We start from the raw sequence: 26,317 nt of genomic DNA on the forward strand, positions 1-26,317 counted from the left end.
CCATTAATAACATGCATAGTCAAGAGTTGTTTGGAAAATGGGCGTGTGTGTGAGTAGCGTAAATATAATTATAGCTCAAATAATTTAACATTTGATATACGATGAACAACAGTGTATAGGTTTACTCGCAAGGGAACTGAGAATTTTCGACTATATTCCATGTCTACTTTCCGACACTATCTGCCGGACTTCCGGTAATGACAACAAACAAGATAAGGTGCGTAATGCATAATGCAAGTGGGAGGGTTTTGGGTTCCCCGCTCCGCTCCCTTTGGGCAGTTTCTTTGCTGCATTGGATTGGTAGGATGCGTCTTATTGTCTGGCGTTGATGATGTCAACAAATTCGGGCTTCAGGGAAGCACCGCCGACTAGGAAGCCGTCGATGTCTGGCTTCTTCGCCAGCTCCTTGGCGTTGGCTGCGGTCACAGAGCCACCGTACTGGATGCGCAACGCGGCGGAAACCTCCTTGGATATGTTGTCGGTCAGCCACTGGCGCAGGAAGGCGTGCACCTCCTGAGCCTGAAGTTAAAAGTTTTGTGGTTGAGAAAGCAGAATGGGTTCAGCGTTCCGTCATTACTCACCTGTTCGGGGGTAGCAGTCTTGCCAGTGCCGATGGCCCACACAGGCTCGTAGGCGACAACCACGTTGGTCCAGTCGCGCACCTTCTTGGCATAGGCGCACATCTGACGGGCGACGACTTCGTTGGTCTTACCAGCCTCGCGCTCATCCAGTGTCTCACCGATGCAGGCGATTACCTTTAGACCTTCGGCCAGAGCATGCTCTGCTTTTTCGGCGATCAGCTCGTCGGACTCGTTGAAGATGGCGCGACGCTCAGAGTGGCCCAGGATGACCCAGTCCGCCCCGATATCCTTGAGCATGGATGGAGAGATCTCCCCCGTGAAGGCTCCTTTGGCCACCTTGTATGCGTTTTGGCCCGCCACGCCCACGGTACAGGGTAGCAGGTTGCGGGCGTACATCAGGTAGATGGCCGGGCAGCCGATGACCACCTCAGTGTTAGGGTCCAAAGCGGCACCGCTAAGAGTCTTGCAGATCTCCGCAATGGACTTCTGGTCGCCGTTCATCTTCCAGTTGCCTCCCACGCAGAATTTTCGGGCGCTCATTTTGCTGTTTGTGCTGAAGTTTGCGTAGAGCTTCAGGCCGGGTCCGCAAGAATGCAAGAGTAAGTTAGTTAGATGTTGAAAACGGTAATTTCGATACGGGCAGTGTTGAAAGAAATGAAATGATTAGAAATTCGCCGTCAACTTTTTCTTTTACTTACAATTTCGCTAAGAAGTTTGCTAACCTTCTTCTGACCTTCCGACGGGCGCTTTGAAAGCTTTGGGAAAACAGCTGTTGGCTTGTGAGCTTTCGATGAAACGCTCAGGCGCAAGTCCACCGATATGTCAGCGCTCGGGTTGTTGTCCATGATTGCGCGGGACAGCGGGCCACTCTGATGCGTGTGCCAGACGCTTCTTCCTCTTCCACGGGTCGCGCGTACAATTTGAATCATTTTGTCTCGCAAATAAAGTTAACGTAGACGCAGTTGATTAGTTTAATAAATGTACACTTGGGAACAGCTTGCTTGAAAAATTCAAACCTGGAGTTATCGATAGACTTGCTTATTTGTAGCTTCAGCCAAGACCCGAAACGAGGCCCAAAGCTTTCGAAACAGCAGAACAGCTGTTGCTTAAGCTTTTGTACATGAAATAAATATACTCTTTCTAGGAGGTCTATGAATTTTAATATCGATTTTGTTCGATACTAACAAAATCTATTGAAATTCTGTTTTAAGCTTTTTTTATTTTGTGTATAGGATTGATTTAACTTCAACGGTGAAATTCATTTCGAATAGCTTTCATAACATAGTTTTCACAGACGTCCAGGTGTACACAAACATATATACATACATATGTTGATACACCATATACTATACACGGTACACATATACAAACAGGGGCTAACAGTAAAATTGCACAAATTTATATCATCGACTTTGCACATAAATACTTTATACTACAACAACATTAAAGATTATTTACAGAATTAGCTAGTCCATGCATTAATTCGTACTCAAAATAAATGCGCATAACTTCCTAACAACTCAACCGTCGCTATCGATGGATCCGACTGAACTCGAAAGTCTAATTCCGCTAAGGTCTTCTTAATGCGGAAGGGAACTAATGAGAACCATCAAGTACTTAAAATAGAAGCTTAGACTTGCGAGTATTTGTCTAGGGACTGCTCCGGTTGGAGCCATTGCCCTCGTCCACTGGTCAGCTCTCCGCACTAGCAGTGGCCAGGGATGGTGAGGAGGCTGAGGCTGCCTCGTCGCGGGCCAGGAGATGTGCAGGTGTGGGCGTTGACGGTCCCGGTGAGTTCGTCGAAGTTGAGGTGGTTCTTGTGGCATGTGGTTGGAAGAGGTGAAACAGGTTGGAATGGTGCATAAGGCTGCTTACGGATCTCAGAGGGCTGAAGAAGCTCTCCTGGTGGTGGTTTAAAGGCGACTCTTGCGGATCGCTGAGATTATTGTTGTTGTTGAGCGAAAGGGCTACCTCTCCATTTCCATCGCCCTGTGAACGCCCTTTGGGGTTGTTGCTGCAGGTACAGGAGCGGCTTTTCTTGAGAGAGTTCCTGGTCAGGGCGGTTCCCTTCCGGTACTTTGGCTTGTGGCCTGTTGAGCCCGGGCTAGCTTCGCTATCTATTACGTAGACGCCGGGGGTGGGGGTGTTGGCTTCCTTGTGCGACGTCCCGGGGAGGCTGTTGGAATTTCCGGCAAAGAGTTTTGCCCGAAGCAGAGGTGGAAGCGGGCCATTGGTGGGCGAGGTCTGGGTGGAGCATGGTCTGCCCTTGGCCCCCTCCTGCTGAAGGGCTAGGTCCGGGTCGTAGGGCAGCTCGTGTATATTGCTGGGCTGATTCTGGTAGTCCGTATCGTCGGATCGGAGTTTCTCGCGCATGACGATGGCCAGTGATCGGCGAAGCTCAGCGGGATCCACGCCAGTCTGGTTGGGAGTACCTGGATCAAAGACATCCTCGAAATCTATGTCGTCACCGTCCTCATCGACCAGGCCTTTGTCATCTTCATCCTGGCTGGAGGAGTAGTTGTGGTTGTCATATGAGTAGACGCTGTCACAGCGCTGATGCATCCCATGTGTAGCGGGCTGAAGACTGGCAGGCTTATCAGGTGAAGTACGCGGGGGGATAGAGATACTGCTGTCGTGATCGCTGTCCCGCTTGGGACTCAGTCCCGCAGGGATCGGGAACTCGTAGCTTATCTCGCCCAGCTCTGCTCCGCTGGAGGCCTCCATTATGTTCCACATCTCGCGCTCCATATCCGTAGTAACGGAGGCGACGGCGGCTACCGTCTGGTTGATGTTGTTGAAGCATGGTGAGACTACGCCGCACTTGGGAAGCAGCTGGGAGTTCTTGAGGGCCTCCTGCTGCTGCCGCAGCCAGATTGGTGAGTCTGCAGGGAAAATGAGTCATTAGCTGGATCTTTGGACTAAGTGGCCGATTTGGCCGGGAGACGACGCGCACTCACACTCACCCACATAGAGGCGCGGCTGCGTAGAGCGCATGTTTGAGTCCATCGACTGGAGGCGGTGCTGGCTGGCCAAGGAAAATCTGTGGGTGGCTTCCGCCTGCTGGTCGATGTCCACGCCCATCATCTTGAGCAGCAGGTTCTTGAGTGCTGCTCGAAAGTCCTTGAGGTGATAGGCGTAGAGCACAGGGTTTACGGCCGAATTCAAGTGTGAGAGAATGATGCAAAAGAGCGTCAGCTTGGGGTGGACATAACAGTCAGGGCAGAAGGCCTTGATGCAGTTGATCGTGTACAGTGGTATCCAGCAGATCATAAAGAATAGCACAATAATGGAAAGATTCTGCGTGGCTTTTACGTCCCGCTTGCGGGCTGCTCCCAGTACCCTTAGCATTGTGCCGGCATGACCGCCCCTTCCAGGCATTACCTGCATGGGAGCTGTAGAGGAGCGCCGGCTTAGGTCCGAGGCGGGATTCATAGTCACGATCTGGCGCACCTACGTGGAGAGCAGTATGATATAGCATGACCAATTCGGATCCAGCCAACCAGCGTGGGCAGGTGTTGAACTCACTTGTTTGATGATGACGCGATAGATGTGCGTGTAGAAGGCCAGCATGAGCAGCGCCGGTGTGATGATTGTGGCAAAATACAGGAAGACCAGGTAGTCGTAGTCCATCACCTCCACAAATAGGCACTCCTGGTTATGGGCCACATCCGCATGCCAGCCGAAGAGCGGCAGGAAGCCCACAATCGTGCCGGCCACCCAGCACATTGAGATGATGACTGCAACAGACAGCAGGGGCGAATGATAAGCAAAGGGTTACAAACCGAAGCCCGCCAAGGGAGCTCCTCCAACGTCACAGTGGCCGTGGGATACTGGCCAATAGGAATTGACAAAGAGAGCCAACTAAACTCGTCTGAACTGGGAAAATGACGCACATGCCGTTTCCCCTAGTAAAACTAGGACGGTCGCTGAGTGTTGCGGACACATTAGAGCATAACATCATCGGGCGGAGTGTGGTCCCCAATGCAAGTAAATGCGAAAGCATTTACCATTGGGATATTGCAACGGCATCAACATCTATATCCGGAGAGCACTACATTGGCTTTCGTGGCTTTGGAATACCAGTTAAAGAGTTGTGTACTATCTGCTGCACTCTAATCGTTGGCCGGATGAGCATGCCTTTGTCTTAGCCAAGCCGCAACTCAAACATCGACAGCAGGCAGGCTGAACAATGTAAGAGGAAAAGTCAGACAAAATCATTAGTAGCGAGGCAACAAAGGCCCATCAGGGATGCAGTCTTTTACTTTCAACAATGGGGACAGAACAGATAGAATATCGCCCTCTTCCTTGAACTTACAAATCGCCGTCCGGGTGCGCACGTTGCGCGAATATGCCATCGGATAGAGGATGGCCCAGTAGCGATCCACGGAGACGGCCACCAGGCAGAATATGGAAATGGTGCAGAGCACCACGAGCAGGGAGACGGTGAAGAGGCAGGCGTGCAGGTTGTGTGGCAGTCCTATGGAGGCTAGGATGGCAAACGGCACGCCCAGACTGCCCACCAGGAAGTCGGCCATGGCCAGGGAGACGATGTAGTAGTTAGTCCTGCGGCGCAGCTTCCGTTCACGGCGAAACACAATTATGACCAGCACATTGCCGATGATGCTCACGATGGCCACAAGGATCTCGAAGACGGTGTAGGGAATGTTTAGCTCGGTGGTGGGGTTGTCTGATAGACCCGGCTCCTCTGTCTTAGCGGCGGCATGGAGCGGAGCTATTGGCAGATTAAAGGACAGATCCGTGATCGATAGGTATCGGAACTCCGACATTTTCTCAAGCTCTGTGTCCGAGCCTTGAAGGCCGATAGGAGGGAGTGTTGGCTAATTGACCGTGTGGGAGGTAACGGACCGTGTAAATTTCAATTAAATTTTAAAATTCGTAATTGACTCGAGATGGTCATGGCTGGAGCAGCGAGAGCAATAACACATGCTGCGCATTGCGTATACGCCATGTCCACGCTCTGCTTCTACTCAGCTGCGGTGTCCCGTTTGCGGCTGCCTCGTCCTCAGTGCTACTCGATGTTTTCTATTAATTTTGTTTCCTTTTCTGTATCTGCTTTGTTGCTTGTTGTAGCTGTCACAGGGGAGTGTGGAAGTGTATTAGCTGGAAAAATAAAGATATGAAACGCAGTTTTTGTAATTTATTGTTATTTCAATCATTATAAACTTATCCTATTACGGCGAATGTGCCAGAAATTTTTCAATCAGAATTCAAATCAGAACTAGTTGATTACATACTCATGGATTACATTGCAAAGTTTACGCACCTCTTTAGCTAGTGTGGGGATGAGTAATAGGAAATCTATCCTATATACTCGAATATATACTTAACAGCTACTTAGTTCACTTTCCAAGCCGAGCTTTAAGCCTCGCCGCAGCACTCTTATCACAGCGTCTATCACAAAAGCGTCTAGAGGAGAATTTCTACTGTGTGTATGTGTCTGTGTGTGAGTGCGTGATAAGAAAGTAATAAGTTAGTCTCTCAAAAGCTCTAGCTATTTTATGCATACATATATGTATGTACAAACATGCATATACACATATGCATATTTCAACGCATTATTTAATTAATTTTTCTGCCGTTTATTTTAATTATGTGGAAAAAAACTTAAACGGACGTGTACTTCTATTTCGCTACCTTCTTACCTTCGATCACCCTCACGTCAATCCACTAGACTCTGGATCCCTTAGAAGCTTGCCTACTCTATCATGGTTTTATATTCTCCGAGTACCGGGTACAAAGAGAGAAAAAACTTAATCATTGTTCGGGACGTTTGTTACTCATACTCATGAAAGGGAAAAATTAATTGTGGTTATTTTTTAATGTAATAAATTGATAAATATTTGCCAAAAATACGTTAAATGGAACTCGATATCGATAACGACGAGCGGCGAGTGACTAGAAAACATGGCATCAAATCCCATTTTCAATGCACCGACTGTGAGATACTCTTGAAAACATAATTCTGACTCACTCCAGCCTTTTGTGTTTTTCAAGGCAATCAATAATCAGGTTTATGTTGAAAACACTCAAGGTTTCAAATTTACGCAGTTCTTCTAGGGATAGAAAATAGTGTATATATTGCACATAAATACATATGTATGTACTCATCTTCATATTAGAGACTACCCTACCTACGCGTATGCGGAGTATTTTTTCGATATCTCCTTTGTATGCAGCAAATACAAAGCCGTAAAAGTAAACATTGGGGCCCAGTCCCGGACAGCAACAAAATCAATTGCTAGACAATCGAACTGAAGCGGAGATGGGAGTGGCGAGGACGCAACTTGGGCCAGAAGGCACACACAGTCATTGACACCCCATAAATAACCGAGCATCCAAGCGTGTATATCCGCAAGGATATCTCGCCTGTTAGGCGCAGCCCGAGCGGGAGAGAGCCAGGGAGCAGCGGGGGGTGATAATAGCATGGACTGGGATTTGTTCTACAGCGGGAAGTCATGGAAATCGATCAAAAAGCGTGTGAATTGGTCTTATTTTATAGTTACTAGGAACAAAAGCAAGATAAAATTACATTGGGGGAAGAGCAGTTGAGTTTAAAAGAGCTGACTGCTCAATCATTTGGTCGAGGGTTTTGGCTGTGAAAGTGCATCCATCAAGCTATGACAACAATTTGCGGTACATGGAAACGTTTTCCATTTAATTGGCCCACCTTCGACCTGCTCGCTTTGCTCCTTGCGGTCTTACGATTCATCAACTTAGTCGTGGCAGTTGCCGCTAAGTGAAAAGCAGCAAGTGGAAAATGAAGAGCATAGAGTGTGGGGTAGGCACTTCATCAAGCCTGAGCACTTAGGGCCAGACACTAGCCCGCTCTGACCTGAGACTTTCCTCGTAGAAAGGCTTGTCAAATTATCGGTGTTCTTCAGCCAGCCCTTATGGAAGACACTCACTTATTGCCCAACTTATTGGCAATGGAATTTATGTTGCTTTTTCACAAAGCTGTTATCCTCCTGCTCTGTCTCAACGAAACTCCCCGTGGACCGAGCTCGCTTGCGTGTTAAGCTGGGTCGACATTTGGAGCAAGTCGATTCGCTTAATTGCCTTTTGCCTAATTAATTCAATCGAGCAGGAGCAGGAGGACAGCACGACCCCAGGAGCACCAGGAGCTATCCAGCAACAGACAAAAGGCCACAGGCGGCATTTGCATTCCATTCCATTTCTATTTCCATTTCTGTTAAAAACTCAATCAACAAATGGTACTGCAATTGCGACAGGGTGCTGATTTAATTAATTTGGCAAGCACAATTAGCGATCGCCGTGGCCGTGGGCTGTGTGACGGAGCGCTCAAAGTGTCGCCGCCTAAGAGCGGCCCAGTTCACTGCACTCGACACCTCCAACCTATATAAATTGTTTGAATTCATTAGGTGTGCCTTATGAGGCGCTGTGAATGACGAGCAGAATCACAAGCCAGAGCTTTGACATGGCCATAATTTGAATCACTGCCTGGGCCATGGGTTATGGAATGCCTTGTTAGTGCTTAGTACGTGACTGGTTAGCGGAATCCAAATTGGCTTACAGTGGCCAAGAAGACGCAGTACTCATGCTCAAGGCAGCATGGCTCCTTTCAGCCATTACTCATACGCTCCATATCTAGGGCCTCCTGCAACTGTTTAAACTTTGCGCATTTGTCAGGCGCATGCCAGGGTTGGAGGTGGAGCCACGAAATCCAAGGCCTCGCTGTGCCTAATCGCCCCTCGAATCTTTTAGCTGCAAGTGCAAAAACTGTCAAAATCAGTTTCTGTTTATTACCCTGTCGCCATCAAATTGGTTCTCTTTTCTTGGTCTTGCTGCAAGAGAATCACCCAAAAAGTGTTTCCAGCTCGTTGCATCGACACACCAAGTCCGGGACCTCTTCCCTCTCCACGTTGCTTGTCAGCAGATAAAACGCTTTTCTACTACACGACATTATCTTAATTATTAACATTATCTATTATAAATGTATCTCTCCTTATGCGTCAAAAGAAAGTGCGTTTTAAGTTTATTTTCCATTTTCCTTTGGACCATTTGTCTTCGTTGCGTTTTTTGTGCGTGGTCATCGTCGTCACTTCACACGTTTAATTAAAGCCACGAGAGAACTGCAGCGAAACCGCACACAGCGCGCAAGCAGCCTGAGGACATGATGCGCCAATTCTTCCTGCTTTGCTAAACTGGCAAATTAATTATAAAGGTTTTTCTTCTATAATTGAAATAGTTCATTCAATTTACTCTATTGTACCCTTGTAACCCACTTTACCCTATATCTATTTCAAGAGCCTATTTTGATTGTGGGCAGATATTGGTAGGCAATGAATGAAACTACGTTGGGTAGTATTAAATCCACCAGCACCATAAATAGCTAAAATCTTCCCACGTCACAGAGTGGTTATCTCCAAATTGTCATTGCTAATATCGGATTCCGATGCATTACATCCCCAATTCAGGTCTGCAATTGCTAGTTGCGTTTGCATTGCATGTTACCGTCACGTGCGAGGGACTGCAACTCAATAGGGGAAGTGGACATTCATACTAGCCCAGTCCTACAGGGTACTCGGAATCCCCTTGGCAGGAATGAATACTCGCCCAGTTCCGGACTCAGCTCTATGGAAACCCCTATAGTCTCCGGGGCACATGTGACGAGCTTCCCATGTCAACGCGCTGGCATGTTGATAGATAAGTCAACCCCGGGTCTGGCTATGTCCCTGCTGCCAGTAGATAAATACGCCCAGCAAAAGTCCCGGGTGAATAATACCTCACCAGCAATACAATGTACAATGCTAAGTTATGCCATGGAAGTGGGAAGGATGGCTCTCAATTCGGCAATCGGCAGTCAGCAATCGGCCTAAGAGTTATATGACAGAGACACGAGTAAAGTCCGGCGGCTACCGCATTGCCCAGTGACAGGGTGACGGGGTGACAGTAACAGTCACAGTACGGGTGATAGTGATAGCGATAGGGTGGGCCTATTCCCTTCGCCTTCTCACCTTTTGTCCTGCCAAATACGAGATCAGCCTTTCAACCTGCTATCTTCTCTCCACTATTTTGGCCGGCCAGTGGTGTTAACATATGAGTAAATTGTACGTAATTAAATGTTATGAGTTTGTTATCTTCGGACCTGCTATTTCCGTACGCACAAAACGTTGCTAGCAATGCTCTTTCGGGTTCGACGCTGCTTCCCCATTGATTCACATTCATATGTGGTACCCAATACCCTATCGGAGGGTGGTTGAACAGCGAGCAGACAGTCAAATCAATCAAGCAGGAAGACAGACAGTACCACAATTGGACAATATAGGGCGTTATTGCTTTCATTTCTTGCTGCTGACCTTACAAGGGTGCGTATGAACAATATTTCGGGACTCAATTCCTGCATGGTCCAATTCCCCAGATGCAGCGCTTGCTCCATGCCAGCTGCCATCTTAATTTCATTTTCTATTCAGTGGAAACCATAAAGGAGCGAGACTTCCCAGCCTCCTCTCCCTTGATGCTGATTCTTGTTTTCTTTACTGCCATTAGGAGGTCCTGTGATTGAATTCGCCTTACGCATGAAGAGTCAAAAAGAGTCAGAGGCCAAATCCATCAGACTCCTCCCAGCCCTCCTAGAGCCCAATGTTTTAAGGCGGCATAAGACGTCCGCTGCCAAGGACAAATGGCAGGCGATGAAGTCAAGGCTTTGCATAAGCATCTGCCTGAGTTTTCTTTAAAGGGGTTGACACAGAAATCGGGCGAAAAACGGCTCAGGAGAGGAAGAGCGCATATATTTATAGATCCTATAAAGATTCTATTGATGTTTGCTTGTTCTACAACAGCCTCATCCTGGACATTCCCTATGTGTCCAATGGTTTGGCAGTTTGGCAGATTGGTATTTCATTGTCAACACTCACCCATCCGCCATCACCTGGAATGGGAGCAGCATCCACATCTCCGTCGACGGAGGGCAGCACACATCGTTTGCATTTCTGTTGATTTTGGCGCAATGACACGCAGCTCGTTACAGTTGCCGCCTTGCTGCTCCTGGCCCCGGCCTGTCGTCCTTTTCCCTCCAGGTCCCTGTCCCCACCCTATTTCGAAAGTTTTGCGCATCAGCTACGAGGAGCCCAATACATGAGTCCCTGTGCGACTGGAGAGCTTATGTCCTGTCAGCTCTGCATTGGGAATGTCGTGAGAGGACAAACAGGAGAGTATAAGGAATGTCTGGGTGAGAGAGTGTGAAGAAGGTTTTCACTGTTTATGGCGCATTAACCTAGCGAGGGTCAGCTCTGAAAGAATCTCTTTGAACGATGTTTAAACACAACTTCACTCCTTCATCCACTTGTTGGTCGACTGGAAAGGTCTTTGCAAGTTAAGCCGAAGTTTCAGTACTAGGAAGTTGTTTCCATCGTTGCTGGCAGTTAAATTTAATTATGATGCCCAAAAGCAGACCTTCAGTTTCTCTACCCACCATCAATTGCCTGTAACTGGAGCCGGGAGTTGGGGATGGAGCCATAGGCCGGCAATAGTCGGTTAATGATGTGTGGAGATGTTCATTATAGCCCTTGTGGACGTGACCATTGAGGGCCATCCATTATCCTTTTGCTTATGTGCTGGTGCCGTAGTTAAAACAAAAAGCAGGGCAACAAGTGGCGCACTTTGTTGAAACTTAATAACTTGGCAGATACAGCGGCAGCACTGGAAGTTGTCTTTGCCTGGTCTTAGCCGCTTTGGACTGAAGTTTCCCATTTCCGGCGGATGTGACTCGCATAGTCACAGCCGGGGTTGGTAGCGCAACAAAGTTGCACATACATTAATGCAGGCAGCGTGCTGAGCCCCCACCCACTATTTCGTTCCTTTTCCTTCACTGTGCGAATGCCATTCAAATCGTTTTAATGATTGGCGGATTTGCATTTAAACGATCTTTGTCAGCCATAGAATTGTTCAACTGATATTTATAATACCGGACCCAAAATGGCAGTAGCACAGCCAGCAGTAGCACCCGTCGATATTCTGGGATGCGCAGTTATAAAAATTATTAAAATCCAATTCGTATTCGCACATTTTTGGGCCATGACGTTAAAGTGAATTGGATAGGAACAGGATTGTCGCGTGTCGACGTGCACCAGCTCAGGTAAGCCATGGCGCCCAGCCATGTCGATTGTATATCAATCGATGGATGTAGAGAGCAAATTTTGGTGCCTCAGCTGGATTGTCGAGGGCTGGTTCCACCCGGTACCCAATTGAGTGTTGAGTCACCAATTAGATGGGTCGAGAGATGTTCTATGAATACGAGGGACTAATGACATACATCAACAAACAATATTCCATTCTTTGAGGTGCCAAAAGGGTGAATTATCACTTTGAGCGGTTGCCCCGATACCGATGACTGTTTTGCTTACTTCCATATCTGCCGGTGGAGGCGTCCAAATGTTTCCCAGCAATTTGAGCATAATTAATTCAGGGCAAGCGCCCCCACTTGTTAATTATTCACGCAGACAAATGTTATAACTGACCAGCTGACTGAACCCGAATCCGAACCTGCACATAGAGTCGGACCCCGAGTAGCAACCACGACGAACATGTGCATCGCATTCCCTGATTTCCAATTTCTGCTGTTCCGAGCACTGGTGACTCTTGATGGCTGCGAAGATTTGCACAGTACATTGATTTGCCCCCATATTATTTTCCCTTCCGTCCTCCACCGACTTCGTCACGAGCAAACAGCGAGGGGCCGACTCTGAATCATGTCTCGACGCTTTGTTCTATTTTTGTATTATGTAAAATTTTCAGATATAATAATTTCTTATATTCGGCATGGCCAGACGATGCTTAGGGTGGCTGGTCTTGTGCTGACTTGTGTGCGCTGCATGCGATAAAGAAGAAGAGCAGCCCAAGTAATCCACTCAAGGTGCCAACACCGCGCCACTGACCCTCCCTGTTGGGTGCTGCCCCATGTGGTGGCATCATTTGAGGGAACTAATCCTCGGTTGGAAGCTGCAATGACAACTGCAATATGAAAGTTTATTTGCTCTGACGAATGAAAGGACATAAGCGGTATACTCCAAAAGTTGTTAATTGGTTTCTTGCTCTTCCTCTGATAAATTCATTGTAATTGCATATATTGCAATTTGAATATGTATTGTGTATTGGACGGCACAAATGTAGTTGCATAGCAAGGTGGCTGGGGAACACTTCGGATATAATGACGATGGCAATTGACGCCGCTTTTGCGAATTAAAGCAACCCTTCATCCACAGTCACATCAAAAGCAACAATCCAGACTGGCGGCTAAAGAGCCGCGCTTAATTGGCTCACTCAAGCACACGTCCTTTCGGCGTGGCTCCCTTTATTCAGTGCACTTGGGTCTTTATCATCAGGTTGTAAAAATACCCATAAAGAGCGCTATTAAATGGCTAAGTGATGTCAACATTAGGTGAGCTACACTATCCCTCACTACCAAATTCTGCCCCGCAAGTCGGTCGAGTTCATCCACTGGGATTTGCAATATGTCGCCAGCATATTCATCATGCCCCACACCTTAAACCCCCCCTCTATCGCTATCAAAATATTGACAATTGGTCTTTAGTTGGCGTGAAGGTCGACTGCACATTAACTGAACACTCATACAAGGACACGAGTCGCTCTAATGGAGACTCGGTCAGGGCTCTGAAAGTGGGGGTTGGATGAGGGTCCGTGAGACCGTAAGGGCGTGGTCGAGTAAATCGGCGACACTTTCGAGCCAACTTTTTGGCACATTGTTAGGTGGAGCTTGCGGGCGAAATTATCATTGCAATTATCTTCTAATTGAATGCTAATTTTAGGCCGCGGCCCACTTATGTTTGCCTGTGCCCCCGCCACTGCGGACTTGCTAAAATCCCAGGCTGTTTACTGCTTCGTGACTTAGTTGAAATTTGGATAATCGAATCGGAATCAGATGTGTCTTGTGTTGACTTTGGCCAACTCTAGCCAAATGAAAAGCGGCTCTCGGCATCGACTCGGTTTCGGACCTGAATTTTGACATGTGCTGACGTCGTTGTCGATGGTGATGATGTTGACCGGGCTTTTGCTTACGGAATATTTATTGAAGCAATTGGGATGGATAGACACACATGACTAAATGTATCTGGTAGTGCCAGGTCGTACCAGAAGGGAAGGTGGAGACCTAATAAATCCTTCTATGGCTGGGCGAACACTCGCTCTCTGTAGAGGAAGGCCATACGTGAGAACCCAACGTTAAGCCTTTGGAATTTGAAAAGTGGCTGAAATATAGCCCCAGACTCGTACTGTCCCCTGAGTGAAAGTTCAACGTAAGGGCGCGGTCATCTTTGATTATTCTCGGGCCCGTCCGCAAGTGCATTGTGTCTTTCACTGACTGAATGCAATACTGACCGAATGCACAGGCTTTTGGAGGCCTAACCGGAAACTTTTAATTTAATTAATTTGTACACAAAGGCGCAATCAACAGAAGGCGGTCTTCCAACCCGGTGTCTGGCCCCCGACACGCCCCCTTTTCCCTCACTGTACGGACTGGCATGGGAATAGCGGATACCAGCGCCGCGTGCATCTGCTAGATACCCGAAGTAGTAGTTTCAGATACTTTATGTGTATGTAGATAGATAGATACTCATAGATAGACCGCTTCTCACTGGCTGTTTGTCGAGATAGAGGGCTTTGATGTTCACTAGGTTTGCTCGGTTCGTTTCGACTAGTTTCGGTTCGAGAGCAATTCCGAAAATTTGCCATAATTCGGGCGGGCAGGAAAGAAGATGCGAGATTCGTCTTAATCGAATGCGAACTGCAGTTGGCTTTGACATGGGGCTAGGCTGGGTTAGTATGGGACGGGATGGCGCAACAGGTGAACTCTGTTTATTGATGCAGTCATTTCGCTAATTCGTTTGTTCGAGATGATTTAATGGTCTGCCACTGACACGGCCACTGGGATTTGGAGGACATGCGGAGGAGCGATGGATGAACGATGCCCGGATATGACAGTTATCAATTAGCCATTGGCGATATCTACCCCTTGCTCGGAAATGCGGTGCAAGCAACAGGTGAGGGATATACTCTGTCCGCGTGATATTGGTTCTTGGGTTAATTTTTAGTTCGGTTCGGGGTAGAGCGTAAACCCTATTTGGCCTGTGAGTTGGGCCTAATATGTACGAATCTTATTGATTTTTATTTGGCCCTTAGGGGCTTAGCATATGTTGTATACTTTTCCACTGCGAGCACATTTATATTATTTAGACAAATGCTCGGCAATAAAGAGTGCTATAAAGACGCCTGCCGCAAATTGCCGAGAGAAAAACTAGTTACCTGGAAACACGGGAATCGATCGCTGATCGACTTTTTCTGTGTGTATCACTTTTATGCTCCTTGCTCTTTGGCACTTTTGGAGGAGTCCCTTTGATGGGTTTGTTAGTTACTACTGCCTATCGATAGGAAGACTGCACCCGGATCGGGACTTGATTGCACAGCACTAACACATATAGCACCAACCGCTACCAACAGCCACCAATAACCTGTTGCGCCTTGATAATCTCTCTTTTTTTTGTCCGCGAAGGCGCTAATTCAATTGACACTTGTCGGCTACGGTGCCAATAAAAATTCGGATGGAAAACTTTTCCAAGCGCTTTAGTTTGGCATTTCATTGATATTCGCACTGAATTTGCTTATTAATTATTTCATGGCACTCGTGTTCAAATCCGAACCTAAATTCCAAATGAAAAATTCAAATGCGAAATTCTTCCGCGTTGGCCAACGCTCGACGGCAAAATGCGCGAGCGTTTCGCATGGATTCGGATGCAGAGGCTCTGGGTAGCCAACCCTCCACCACAAGCATGTCGGGCGGTGAGTAAGGGTGTGTGGTGTATTTTGCGGGAGTGAGGTGAGTTCGGACTATGGCTGCCCACCCACTGAGGCTCGCGTCATTGGCGACGCGGAAACAATCATAAAAAAGGGAGAAATAAATAAAATATGTTGAGGTTTACGGTTTATGGCAGTCGCATTCGTGGTGAGATTTCCGTTTTCTATTTTGGGCCGATGTAAATCTTTCTTACACCCTCAGGGACACATAATTGAGACGTGAACATAAGCATATAAATATTTACTCTCAGTTCTGTGGTTCTTTGCCTGCTTAATGAATTTGAGTGGCCGCAAGAATTGACGGCACTTTCAATCAATCGACTCATTGAAATTGATGACCCACTGGTTGCCCCGGCGACAGGAGCCGAAAAGCTGATCGAATCGGATCGGATCGGATTGGGTGGAGGCACCAACTTGAGTGACATTGGAAACAAGGAGAAAAAAATGGAAGGGACTCGACTCAACATCAATGCGGATGTTGGCGTAAACGTGTCCAAGGGCACGCAGCCCCCACAATTATCATTTGGCCAAAATCAATTTGTGCGATTTTGTTGCTTTATGAGCTGCCATCTCTGTCAGCGCTCCCTCCCCTTCCCATACCCCACTGCTTGTGAGCAGTTCATCAAAAAATTGTTGGCCGCATATTAATTGGCAGTCGTTGTTGCTACTGTTTCTGCTGTGAGCGATCGTATTGTATGTTATTAATGCCTTCATATACTGGAAATATCATTTTATTGACATTTGGCGCACGTGATACGCCTGCAGAGCCGGCCACTCTCTGGCACCACCTCCGCCACCACATCCACTGTTTGATTATAGGTAAGTAAACACTCGCTGCTTTAAATGAGCAAACAACCTCAAACAGTGGCTCCCAGTGATTGCTTTGCCGCTTGCTGGTTGCAGTCGGTGCGGCGTATAGCAGTCTTAACGGATTTTCGGGATAGCTAGACACTGCTGCAACTGTCATCACTAAAACCATAAACACGTGCCGCACATTGAATGGTCATTTGCACGTCCATTTTTGGTTCTGGACGGAAATTTCGTCAGAATCGTGTCCATAGACATGACCGCACTAAGTTGGCCGGAATTCTCATAATAAATTAATTTGTTTTAATTTTTGAAAATTTAGTCGAGACTCCATCGCTCTATTGCCAACATTGCCAACCATTGGGAAAAAGTTTTAATGAAACCACAAAAAGCTTCGTTGCCAACCTTCCATTTTATTTTGAATATGTAAAAAGAATAAGACACATTGACATTCAAACGACAGTAGAATGTACATGTAGTATGTAGAATGGAAAATCGAAAAAACCCTCTATTTCCCGCTCAAATGTCGTATACGTGATTTGCAGTTTAACTTGAAGATCTTTAAACTATGGATCTGATGTGCATGGCTCCATTCAAAACACAAGCCCATGGGAGGATACGAGGATGTGTTGGCTTGACAGTTATCAGCATTTAGTTGTATAAGTAAGAATGAATAAGTGCGTCAAACAAAATGAATGCGACGGAATAGAATTTATTAGACTTGTGAGGAAAATAGATAGATAGAAATATGAAAAGTTTCCGACCCATGGGCCATGGTTACCGTTTTTTTGGTTATTAATACAGACCTCTACATTAATTATTATTCTAATGGTTAGAAAGATAAAAGTCATGGCAAATATCGCAGCATTACGAGTACTAGGCAGAAACACTGACTTCTGGACGTTACACACATCCACTTACAACACAAATCTAATATACCCCTATACTCATTATGAGTATTGGGTATAATAACAATAGTCTGTAGATAGGATATTTAAACATTATATTATCCCTCACTAAACTGGCAATGAACTAGCTTTTCGTTTACTATGTGGATGTTTCCGGGCACATGTAGACCACTCGACTCCAACAATAGGAATCGGATATCGCAGCTTCCCCCCCTTCCTACGGGGGGAAATGGGAAGATGGGAATGCGAATGTAATGAGCAGAGAAGAGTGAATGGGGTGGATACCGTTTAGTTATTGTCGCAGCTTGTGGGAACTGAGCGATGGGCGTGGCGTGACACAATCTGCACTTGGCTGCACTCTTCAACGATTTCGCGTATTTAATTACTCTCTGCGGCCGCAACTGTTCCCAAACCCACCCCATTCCACAGGCTTGTCATGTTCGTTTGTATTGCATATCTATAACATATCCATTCCCTGCCATCTATACATACACATATGTACATGTGCTATTTAAATATGGGCATTTCGTACCCAAGAGCTGAGCACTAAGAACATTTTAATTAATACGCAGCGCCTGGTCCGGGTCTGTGCTTCGGGACAGTTTCTGGTTCTGCTTCTGGTTGTTTGTCTGCTCGGGGGTCTAGTCTCAGTCTTCAGTGGGCCGCGAACGCGAATGATGTGCGCCGAGGGCCGCGATTCGAGTCGGTGTAAATAGGGAACGCCTTCAAGGTCTTGGGGACAGATTTCGTCAATCGGCAGAGACAGAGGCTTTGATTGTTTGGCGCCATGTGCTGTTGGTGTGCACGAGTCTACTGGACGGTTCTGCACAACCTTTTTGCCCGCTTCCTCGGCAGTATCGAAGAGCAGAACTGCTGCCGCTGCTGCGCCGGGTACCAGCGTCAGGCGAGTGATGACGATGACGTCGATGTCGATGTCGATGTCGGCAAACAAGTTTCCGATACTGATGACGAACCACAGCAGCAGCCCCAGCGCGATTATGTCATTTCGGGTGAGTTCTCTCTGATTTCACGTGCTCTGGATGATCACTGATCACTCTCTACTTGAGCCGCAGATGATACAGAGGCAAACTACTCGGAAATCGAGGAGCACAACATCGAGACTGAGGCCTACTACTTCACAGTGGACCGTCCCATTGCTGAGAGAATGCTGGCCGGAAGGGAGGACGGTGCTTGCCTTGTGCGACCTTTCAAGACCACCGACGTCTGTATTAAATACATCGTGAGTATCTGCGTCGGCGAACAGTTTTACCATCTGTTCGTGCGACAGATAGACAGGAGGCAACGCTTCGCCATAGGACAGAAGAAGCTCCACGAGCGGATCTTTGCCTCTCCCCGCGACATCGTCGACTTCTATTCCGAGCACCCACTGCTCTGCACCAATAAAAGCCAGAGTCAGTGCGTTCGTCTGACGCCTATCAGCTATGCTTAGATAGAGTTAATCTTTATTAAGTAAGAGTTGAAATATGTACAAATTGTGTAAAAGTATCTTAAGATAAGTTGGGTATGGTTTGTTCCGTCCCGGACCTCAGGTGGCCACTACTGCCTTGAAGGCGCACTGGTTATTCTGCATCAGCGCCGGCCAAAGGAAGGCCTTAATAAGGTCCGAGCGTCGGTCAGATTTCGGATGACGTTCGTGCTTCTCGGGCCGGAGGAAGCCTAAGTAGATTAAAACAAAATTTTAGCGTATTATGATTAATATTAAACAAAATGTTCTTACCCAGACTGAAGTCCATGTCCAGATAATAGGGAGCCTTCTGGTTGATCATGCGCCAAGCCAGCCGTACACAGGCGCTCACATAGTGGGTGAGTGGGGGACACGATTCCAGGCATGGGTACTCGTGAAGTGTGGATAAAACCTGGTTGAAGACGGACCGCTCAATCTCGCCTAGGGGAAAACTGTCCGTGGTCTCGTGCAGATGGTGGCGCACAGCCCGATCCAGGGCCAAGGTCGATTCGCTGCTGCTGTCTAGTGCGCAGTTAAGGACCCGGCGCACCTCCATCACTTTCCGCTCCCGCATCGCGTGGCAAAGGCGGAAAGAAAGCTGTTCAAAGAGAAGAGTTTCAATCATTAGAGGTGCTCTACCCACTGATCCTGATCCAGTAAGGTGCGGTGTCATTCATCTCCAATCGAAAGTCATTCAACGAAAACAGGTCTTACCAGGAGTTCAGATCTGCATCGCTGAAATAGTTTCTCGATCTGTGCGTGGCCGACGCCTGCAGCGTCACTTTCCCTGAGCTCGTTTTCTTCTGTAAAGTGCAACCATCGCAAGATCGATTTGGATAAATTGATATTTTGCAATACCAATTTGCTGCCTGATAGGACCTGCACCTAATGGCCGTGAGCCTCTATCTCTAAAAAGTGATTGGCAAGTAGAAACTTCATGCAGTCGCTGTGGTAGCAGTTTTAGAGTTACTGTACTTCTTGCCAATGGAATGAGTTGTAATTAATTTAAATGTATCTGACCTCCAATATAACTCATATGAATACTGTATCGAAAGTTTGAATTGCTAATTTGGTGATGGAACTCCGAGAATTAAGTTGTTTTTTTTCCAACACCCACAGCCATCTTCCATCAATCATTACTACGACCTATGGCAACTCCTAACAAGAGAGATAAGATCTACGATAATAAAGAAGATAATAGATTAACGCTTAGGCAACAGGCGACATGCGGAATTTCTCTTTGAGTCATTGGCAATTGAAAGTTTTACCGACATTGAATTGACAGTTTAATTACCAATGACTTGCCCCGATCGGTTTAATCTCAAAATGTTATTTTGGCCACTTCTACCATCCATACTATATCATAACGGTACAGACATGTGCACCGTTAACCAAAAACCGGAATTTTAAACTTTTCTAGTGAGGAAGAGGAGACCTTGCCGCTACTTACCACGATCATGGAGAAGAGTATCTTTCCCTTCAGACTGTGCGCGTGCTTCAGCTGGGGCAGACTGTCCAACGCCTCTAGGGCATCTGCTCGGTTCTCTATGTACTGATTTCGATAGAGCGACACCATTTCACTGTGGAGCAAATAAAATCGTGGGCAGAGCCCCACACGTCAATAAGAGAGAGTTTGTATTTGACTTCGATGTGGGTGTAGACGCCATCGAAGCAGGTCAAGTGTTAGAACACAGTAAAAGTACCTGCCGTCATCGCTGGCGGAGTCGTCCGAGTGGTAGCCATCGCTACAGCTGCTCCCACCGGCAGTCACGGGGACCTTTTCTATGGCCAAGGGATTTGGTGGAACGCTCTCCGGCCCCATCATGTGTAGGACGACCTCGCATCCGCGCGAGAAATTCATCAGGAGACCGGCGGCTGGGCGCTTCTCCACGTTGGCCTGTGCGTCTAGGCGCTTCACCTGTCCCACGCAGGAGAGGACTTCCTTGTCGTTCTCTACGCGGGTGCTGAGATTCTCGACGAGCGTTTGGAGTTGCTTTAGCGTGGGTTTGTCCAACATGGTCAGCAGCGTTTTGTTGTCTATCAGCCGCTGCTGGATGTCTCCGTAGTTGATGGCCAGGAGGCGCTGGTGGGAGGAATGGGCCGGATCCTGGTTGATCGTCACCATGCTCAGTTCCTCCAGCTTGTGTATAGCCATCTTATAGGTCTCGACGTGTCGCTGCAGCTCTGTCTTCAAAGCCACGTGCAGCGAGATAAGCTGCCCCGAGGCATCCGTGGTCAGCCCGTGCACCCCCAATCCCTGCACAGCATTGTCGAAGCTGCGGCGCCGCTCGCGCAAGCTTTGTCGGAGATTGGGCTCGTATTGCGCCAAAGCCTGGAGCAGCTTGGTGCATCTCTGTCGCAGTCCGGACTCGTGGGGATTTGCAAAGAGCCGGACAAGCTGCCAGGCCACGGTCTCGCTAGGAACATCCGGCTTGGGAGTTGTGTTTAGGGTGGTCAACCTGTGATGGGAGAGGCGATTAAAATCTCACATCTTTGTTAAGCAGCTTATTTACCTTGTGAAGAAGGACTCCAGCAAGTAGGCACTATGTGGCAGATGCTCCAGCAGCAGGTCGAGCGGCAGCTCGGCAATTACCGAGCGTAGGACAGAGGGACCCAACCTTCCGACGACTCCTGCGGCTTCGCGGTACTGTCTTCCCTCGGAAAGAAGCATCAGGCGGCGTAGAACCTGCCTCGGGCTAGTGAGGAACTCGCGTCCATCCCGCGAGGGGCCACGAATGCGTTCCCTGCTGTCTGCCATTGGACCGGCAGAGAGAGACAAGGCCGGAGACTTGAGAGGCAGATGAGACTGCAGGACAGCTTCCTGGTGGTTCTTCAGCAGGAGCTGTTTTCTGTCCGTAGTAGGGTGCGTACTGTCAGTAACTCTCTCTGTGATCGAGGCTTATGGGTTAATGGAATGTGGTTTGTACAGATGCAGATGCCGATGCGAAGGCAAAGCCTGAGATGCAGATGCAGATACAGATGCGATGCGAGAGCGGTGGGACTGCTTACAGCATGTTGGGAGTCGGATCCATGGGCAAAGGCAGTTGGACAACTCCGGGCTCCGTTCGTTGGTGTTCGGTGTATGTCTTCGTGTGTATGTCTTGCTGAAAAGCAAGGCACAATGCCGCAATTATTTATTAACGAATAGGAAAACCTCTGCGGCAAGAATACACGCAAAAACAACTGGCACTTTCTTCGCTGAACTGGACTGGGGATGAGGCAGGGCACATAATTTATCATAAGTTAAGACGCCACGCATAACCACGTTCAAGAAAAACAACTCCCGAGTCTTGGCAATTGTCGAGGAAGCAGCACAATCCCAAAGAGCTGACAGCTATGTGGGAGTTTCCATTTCAAATATGACAACTAGGAAAACACTGACAGGTCCCAGGGAAGGCCACTTTCCTCAAGGCAACGCCGCGTATTCGAGCAATCTCTTAGGAAAATACCTTTCATAGTGCCCTTTGGCAGACGATACCAGACAATGAATCCAAACTAAATCATGTTGAAATTATATCAGGTGAAGCTAAAAAAAATTCAAGTGTGTTTACTTTTACTGCTATTGCCTCCTCTTCTTTTCACTCTATCCACCTCACTCCACTGCATTTGGGTACAGTCGTTTACATGGGGAATCGGACACACCGGACCGCTAGAGCGGTGGAGCCGAACAGCAGAGAAAATGTTTGGCTTCTCAAGAACTTAAAATTTTATACCTTACCACCAACTCCCTGGAAAGCAGCCAACCACAAAAGCAAGTGAGTGAGTAAGTTAAAAGTGGCTGGGCAGTGGAGGTGACAGTGACCCACCCAAAGAGTTCAGACAACGTGCATTACCGGCTTAACGGACAGGTAGACGCCTTTATTGAAGGCCAGTCTGGGACAGACCGGTGGAGAGCGGAGGAACCCTTGTTTCGGCATTGTTCCAAGTGCGCTTTGGCAATACTTTCCGTTATAGGAGCAGAGGTGTGCCAGCCTCGGAAAGAATGTTCCAAGGTTCGACTTGGGTCTTTCAATGGGCGTGGTCCCAGCTGCTGGCCTATTGCGTGGGAAAAAGATCGCCCAGTGGGTAGCCGATAGCTGTTAATGGATACGTGTGGCTAAAATAGCGGGAAGGATCAGATCAGATCAGTTGGCAATTTTTCCCACAGCATTCAAAGTGCGGAGTCTGGGAGATATACGTAAGCTGCAAGATATCGCTGAGATCATGCCCGGGGACGGATAGAACCGAGATATGACCGGCACAAAGCGCAGGTAACAGCAGCAAACAAACAGACCTCTGGGTTGCGGTTACTGCTAGAAAGAAAAACATGAAGAAGGGCTACGAGATTACAAGACGATTATGACTACACGGGCGACAATAGAAACGTGGCCATGACACCCGGGATGCGCTTCGCTGGCTTAACTGAGAGAGTGTGGGGGAGACGAACAGTGGGGGAAGAATAGTGTAGAGTCGGTTATGTAAGCTTGCACAAACCGGAGACAGCTGGTGACAAATGAAAGACCTGAGAACGGAAGCTCCATATGTGTTTGTGCTGTGTGTTGGTGTGTATGAACCACAACAGCACTAAAGTGTATCTGTACCTACATCTACGTATCTTTAGCTGTGGCTTTTAGTTACACTCTGTGTCTCAGTCCACAATGGTTTAATGAACCCTGCCAACAAACAGCAGCGAAAACATATAAATGTGGATATGTGAAATGATTTTTTGCCGGCCAGAGACAAACATAACTTCTTTCTCTCATTCTTTATTATTGTTATTACAAGAATTTTGTATAAAGTGGCTGTGAATGTGGGTGTTTTGGCTGGTCTTTGATAGTTGTAGTTTCGCAGGTTAACAAACTTCTAAGTGCCCCAACTGGGTGCCTTGCATGCAGTCGAGAGATTCTCTTATTCGTTTTAGCTTTTTGTGAGTTCCCCTGATTTCTGTGGTTGTCATAATGGTATCCATAACGAGCCCTAGCTGGAAATGGAGCTGCCGTGCGGCTGCCATTCAGATTTAATTACGATTAGTTAGCTGTCTGCCATCCGTGGCATGATGGGCCACAGTGTCTTGTCTTCTCGTAGTCCAGACACCTGTTGCGATTAGCTCTCTGGCGGCGAGAACTGCCAAAAAAAAGGGGGGCAAAAGTAAGGCAAGTGATTCTCTGCAGAGTCGTTAATCAAAAAGAGCACTCTAATCAACTCTAGAACCGAAATGACCCCAAAACCAAGCTGAGACTATGCGGCACAGATTCATTGTCGTAAGACAAACGCACAAATTGTGCGTACAACTTCGTTGTTGTAGAGCTTCGGATTTTGGAAACCGTCTAACAGTTCCAATACAATATATACAAGATGAAGAATGGCCCTCTTTTATTTCCAATGTTTCAATGGAGAAATTAGCATATCCACGCTTTATTGATTGATTCTACCATAAAGCATAAATGGTCTAGAGCCTCATACACAGGCCCCGGGAGGTGTTGCTTCGCACTAGGCCCAGCCCCAAGCAGCGGCTAACCTACTTACCCAAGATTCCAAGTCAAAGTTGGAGTTTGGGCTTGGGCTTGGACTTCGACTTGGACTTGCCTCAGCCCAATCAAAGTTTAACAGCGCACAAAACAATCTTATTCATATTAACTTTTTTGTTTTTTGTTTCTTGCGGCCAGCACCTTCATTCTGATGGGAAGAAGACAAAGCCGAATTTGGGTTAATATCATTCATTCAATTAGAATAGAAACAGAGCTGGCCAAGAAGGGAATACATCTTTTTTATGGTCAGCGCAAGTTGCGCCGCTAATTGGAGTCGCCTGTCGCCTGGGAAAGATTCGTGTGGCCAGCAAGCAACTTAATCTGCATAAATTAATGCAAGCCCAAACCCCGACTAAGCAGATATAATGCGAGACTAAGGAAAGTGTCTATGTAATTATGCTTGACTTCCGACTCGATTTGCCTGGGTACTCGCACAGCCACATGGTATGTATGTAGATATTTTATAATATTTTTATTATGGAATGAAAGAGTCTTACTTATGGAAAGTTCTTGTCCATAAAAAAATAGGAAGCGAAATGCTTCGAAGAATCCTGAGCTAATGTACATATTGGGTGTACATATTGGTATACGTGAATCATTTTGGAGCCCTTAATTATCTTTCTTCGTGGAATTTTCAAATCTAACCGATTAGCATTCTTGTTATCAGGTGAAAATAAGCATTAAAAGTAAAATGAAGTGTTCCAGATAGATTTTTTCTTCTCCAAACCAAACGTAATGTTTTCGTGCCACTTACATGTATTTGTACTGCGGTGATTGTGGGTAAGTGTGCCACTAATCCGAGCCGCGATCCCCAGGAGGTTAGCTGGGTCTTCTCTCTTGACACCAGTCAGCGTCACAGCTGCTGCTTTCCTCGGTTGCTGCGGTTGCTATGCAATTTTCACTTTGGAGCAAATCAAAGCTTTGACGGAGCCTTTGTGCTCCTGCTGTCTGTTTCCACTCGGCAACGACAACAGCTACAGCATTGAAAACACAAATTTTTTCACTTCATTAGGTTTTCCAACATTAGTGTGGCAAATGCCACGGTAAATTATTCGGGGGCCCGCCGAAGTTGTCCCACTCTTACATTCACAAAGCGCGGTAAACCGTTTCGCTGGCTCTACAGCACGAGCCTAAAGGAAAGAGCACAGCGCCAACAAATACAGCCGAAAAAATCTCTCACTATGCGCGTGGAGCGAAGCACAACCGATCGAGGCGAAATACTGAACGCGAATGTCATGACCAAAGAAGCAGCAACACGTCAAGCAGATAAAAGAGAGCAGCAGCGCAGGCGCGCAAGACAAGCTCGGCTCCATTCCAGAGAGAAGCAGTTGTGCAGCGGCCAGCGTTGAGATTGGCAGCAGAAGCAGCTGCTGTTGTCTTCTTTCCCCCTTTTGGCCAATTCGAATGGTGCGCGCCCAAATCGAGACAACTAATACTAATGGCCGTTATTTGTTGGTTTTTCGACGAGTTTTCCCATTCCGCGCTTCGGGCGGAAAGTGCAAGCCGCTGCAGCAGCTGCGCTGCCATTTACCGATTGTTACTTTAATTGCAATAATGGGGGACTCTGCGGGGGGTCATGCACTCGCCAATCTCCTCCAGCTCATCTTTGGATTCAGCTTCGTCTTTGAGTCGAGGAATTTGGGTTAGTGTGTGCGGTTTTGGCAGAGATTGTTCAATCAGCAGCAAGTGGTGGAAAGAGCTTTCTATCCGTTCTGGGTCCAAGTTGATTTCCAGATGGTTCAACTTCAATATATTCGAGAATTTCCAGTCCATCCAGTGGATTATGTATATACACGCGCATATGTGAATGATGCAACTGTGAGAAAGGCCTTTGCTTGGCTTTGGTGGGCTGCACTTTCAGCCAATTAGTCTTAATTACCCCTGTTAGAGGCGGCTTAATTTCACTGCCTGAAAACGGTGAAAAATGTTAGCCCGCTCTGCACGGAGTTCCAGACAAAGGCTGGCGAGTGTTGACTCCCATATGCCGGTAAAGAATGGACCGAGATCCGAGATTGGAGGCCACTGATTGAGTCTCATTGCCAGTCACTGGCCGAAAGATTCAGCCTCGAGCCAAATGGTCTGCATACTCCAACGAGCCATACGTCTGGAAAATCCGAAAATTGCGCCACCTTCACGTGTTGCTCACATCGCGTTGATCGTCTAGCGCAATTGGAAGACACTCCACAAGCCTTAACCAAAGCG

General features: G+C 47.4%; 4 protein-coding genes across 10 annotated transcripts; 1 reads left to right on the plus strand and 3 right to left on the minus strand.

Moving 5' to 3' along the window:
- Positions 1 to 26: 26 nt before the first annotated feature.
- On the minus strand, positions 27 to 1,467 carry Tpi (triose phosphate isomerase). Its single transcript, XM_001357658.4, has 3 exons — positions 1,280 to 1,467; positions 582 to 1,151; positions 27 to 519 (listed from the first exon to the last, which is right to left on the minus strand). Exons 1-3 carry the CDS (start codon positions 1,424 to 1,426, stop codon positions 313 to 315), a joined length of 924 nt encoding a protein of 307 aa, XP_001357695.4. The 5' UTR covers positions 1,427 to 1,467; the 3' UTR covers positions 27 to 312.
- Positions 1,468 to 1,780: 313 nt separating this feature from the next.
- AdoR (Adenosine receptor) lies at positions 1,781 to 15,356 on the minus strand. Of its 6 annotated transcripts, none has more exons than XM_033377106.1 (6): positions 14,880 to 15,356; positions 4,897 to 5,702; positions 4,107 to 4,318; positions 3,539 to 4,031; positions 2,457 to 3,463; positions 1,781 to 2,397 (listed from the first exon to the last, which is right to left on the minus strand). In XM_033377106.1, exons 2-6 carry the CDS (start codon positions 5,366 to 5,368, stop codon positions 2,287 to 2,289), a joined length of 2,295 nt encoding a protein of 764 aa, XP_033232997.1. In that variant the 5' UTR covers positions 5,369 to 5,702; positions 14,880 to 15,356; the 3' UTR covers positions 1,781 to 2,286. The 6 variants fall into 6 exon arrangements, with proteins under 6 accessions (XP_033232997.1, XP_015038769.2, XP_015038766.2 ...); XM_015183283.2 differs by adding an exon at positions 5,866 to 6,039 and having other exon boundaries at positions 1,781 to 3,463; positions 14,880 to 15,355; XM_015183280.2 differs by lacking the exon at positions 14,880 to 15,356 and adding exons at positions 5,866 to 6,039; positions 6,245 to 6,560 and having other exon boundaries at positions 1,781 to 3,463.
- A 2,368-nt stretch (positions 15,357 to 17,724) lies between these two features.
- Positions 17,725 to 18,886, plus strand: LOC4800414 (uncharacterized). Its single transcript, XM_001357656.4, has 2 exons — positions 17,725 to 18,153; positions 18,217 to 18,886. The coding sequence occupies exons 1-2, from the start codon at positions 17,931 to 17,933 to the stop codon at positions 18,591 to 18,593; spliced, it is 600 nt and encodes a 199-aa protein (XP_001357693.1). The 5' UTR covers positions 17,725 to 17,930; the 3' UTR covers positions 18,594 to 18,886.
- Positions 18,585 to 25,377, minus strand: LOC4800413 (uncharacterized). Of its 2 annotated transcripts, none has more exons than XM_033385950.1 (7): positions 24,870 to 25,377; positions 21,618 to 21,708; positions 21,122 to 21,457; positions 20,312 to 21,067; positions 20,059 to 20,188; positions 18,882 to 19,206; positions 18,585 to 18,820 (listed from the first exon to the last, which is right to left on the minus strand). In XM_033385950.1, the coding sequence occupies exons 2-7, from the start codon at positions 21,638 to 21,640 to the stop codon at positions 18,690 to 18,692; spliced, it is 1,701 nt and encodes a 566-aa protein (XP_033241841.1). In that variant the 5' UTR covers positions 21,641 to 21,708; positions 24,870 to 25,377; the 3' UTR covers positions 18,585 to 18,689. The 2 variants fall into 2 exon arrangements, with proteins under 2 accessions (XP_033241841.1, XP_001357692.3); XM_001357655.4 differs by having other exon boundaries at positions 21,618 to 21,712.
- Positions 25,378 to 26,317: the final 940 nt, after the last annotated feature.

The sequence above is a fragment of the Drosophila pseudoobscura genome, chromosome 2 (assembly GCF_009870125.1).
Source record: "Drosophila pseudoobscura strain MV-25-SWS-2005 chromosome 2, UCI_Dpse_MV25, whole genome shotgun sequence".
In the NCBI taxonomy this organism is placed as follows: domain Eukaryota; kingdom Metazoa; phylum Arthropoda; class Insecta; order Diptera; family Drosophilidae; genus Drosophila; species Drosophila pseudoobscura.

What these genes read in the sequence shown, in the direction of transcription:
- Tpi (XM_001357658.4), bottom strand. Translation starts at nt 1,426, where the DNA reads ATGGACAACAACCCGAGCGCTGACATATCGGTGGACTTGCGCCTGAGC. An exon ending in GCAAACTTCTTAGCGAAATT is followed by an intron (nt 1,152 to 1,279) that starts GTAAGTAAAAGA and finishes CCCGGCCTGAAG; the next exon opens with CTCTACGCAAACTTCAGCAC. An exon ending in AGACTGCTACCCCCGAACAG is followed by an intron (nt 520 to 581) that starts GTGAGTAATGAC and finishes TTTTAACTTCAG; the next exon opens with GCTCAGGAGGTGCACGCCTT.
- AdoR (XM_015183279.2), bottom strand. Translation starts at nt 5,368, where the DNA reads ATGTCGGAGTTCCGATACCTATCGATCACGGATCTGTCCTTTAATCTG. An exon ending in GCGCACCCGGACGGCGATTT is followed by an intron (nt 4,319 to 4,896) that starts GTAAGTTCAAGG and finishes TGTCTGTTGCAG; the next exon opens with TCATCATCTCAATGTGCTGG. An exon ending in ATCGCGTCATCATCAAACAA is followed by an intron (nt 4,032 to 4,106) that starts GTGAGTTCAACA and finishes CTCTCCACGTAG; the next exon opens with GTGCGCCAGATCGTGACTAT.
- LOC4800414 (XM_001357656.4), top strand. Translation starts at nt 17,931, where the DNA reads ATGTGCTGTTGGTGTGCACGAGTCTACTGGACGGTTCTGCACAACCTT. An exon ending in GCGCGATTATGTCATTTCGG is followed by an intron (nt 18,154 to 18,216) that starts GTGAGTTCTCTC and finishes CTTGAGCCGCAG; the next exon opens with ATGATACAGAGGCAAACTAC.
- LOC4800413 (XM_033385950.1), bottom strand. Translation starts at nt 21,640, where the DNA reads ATGGATCCGACTCCCAACATGCT. An exon ending in GATCCGACTCCCAACATGCT is followed by an intron (nt 21,458 to 21,617) that starts GTAAGCAGTCCC and finishes TACTACGGACAG; the next exon opens with AAAACAGCTCCTGCTGAAGA. An exon ending in TCCGCCAGCGATGACGGCAG is followed by an intron (nt 20,189 to 20,311) that starts GTACTTTTACTG and finishes TTTGCTCCACAG; the next exon opens with TGAAATGGTGTCGCTCTATC.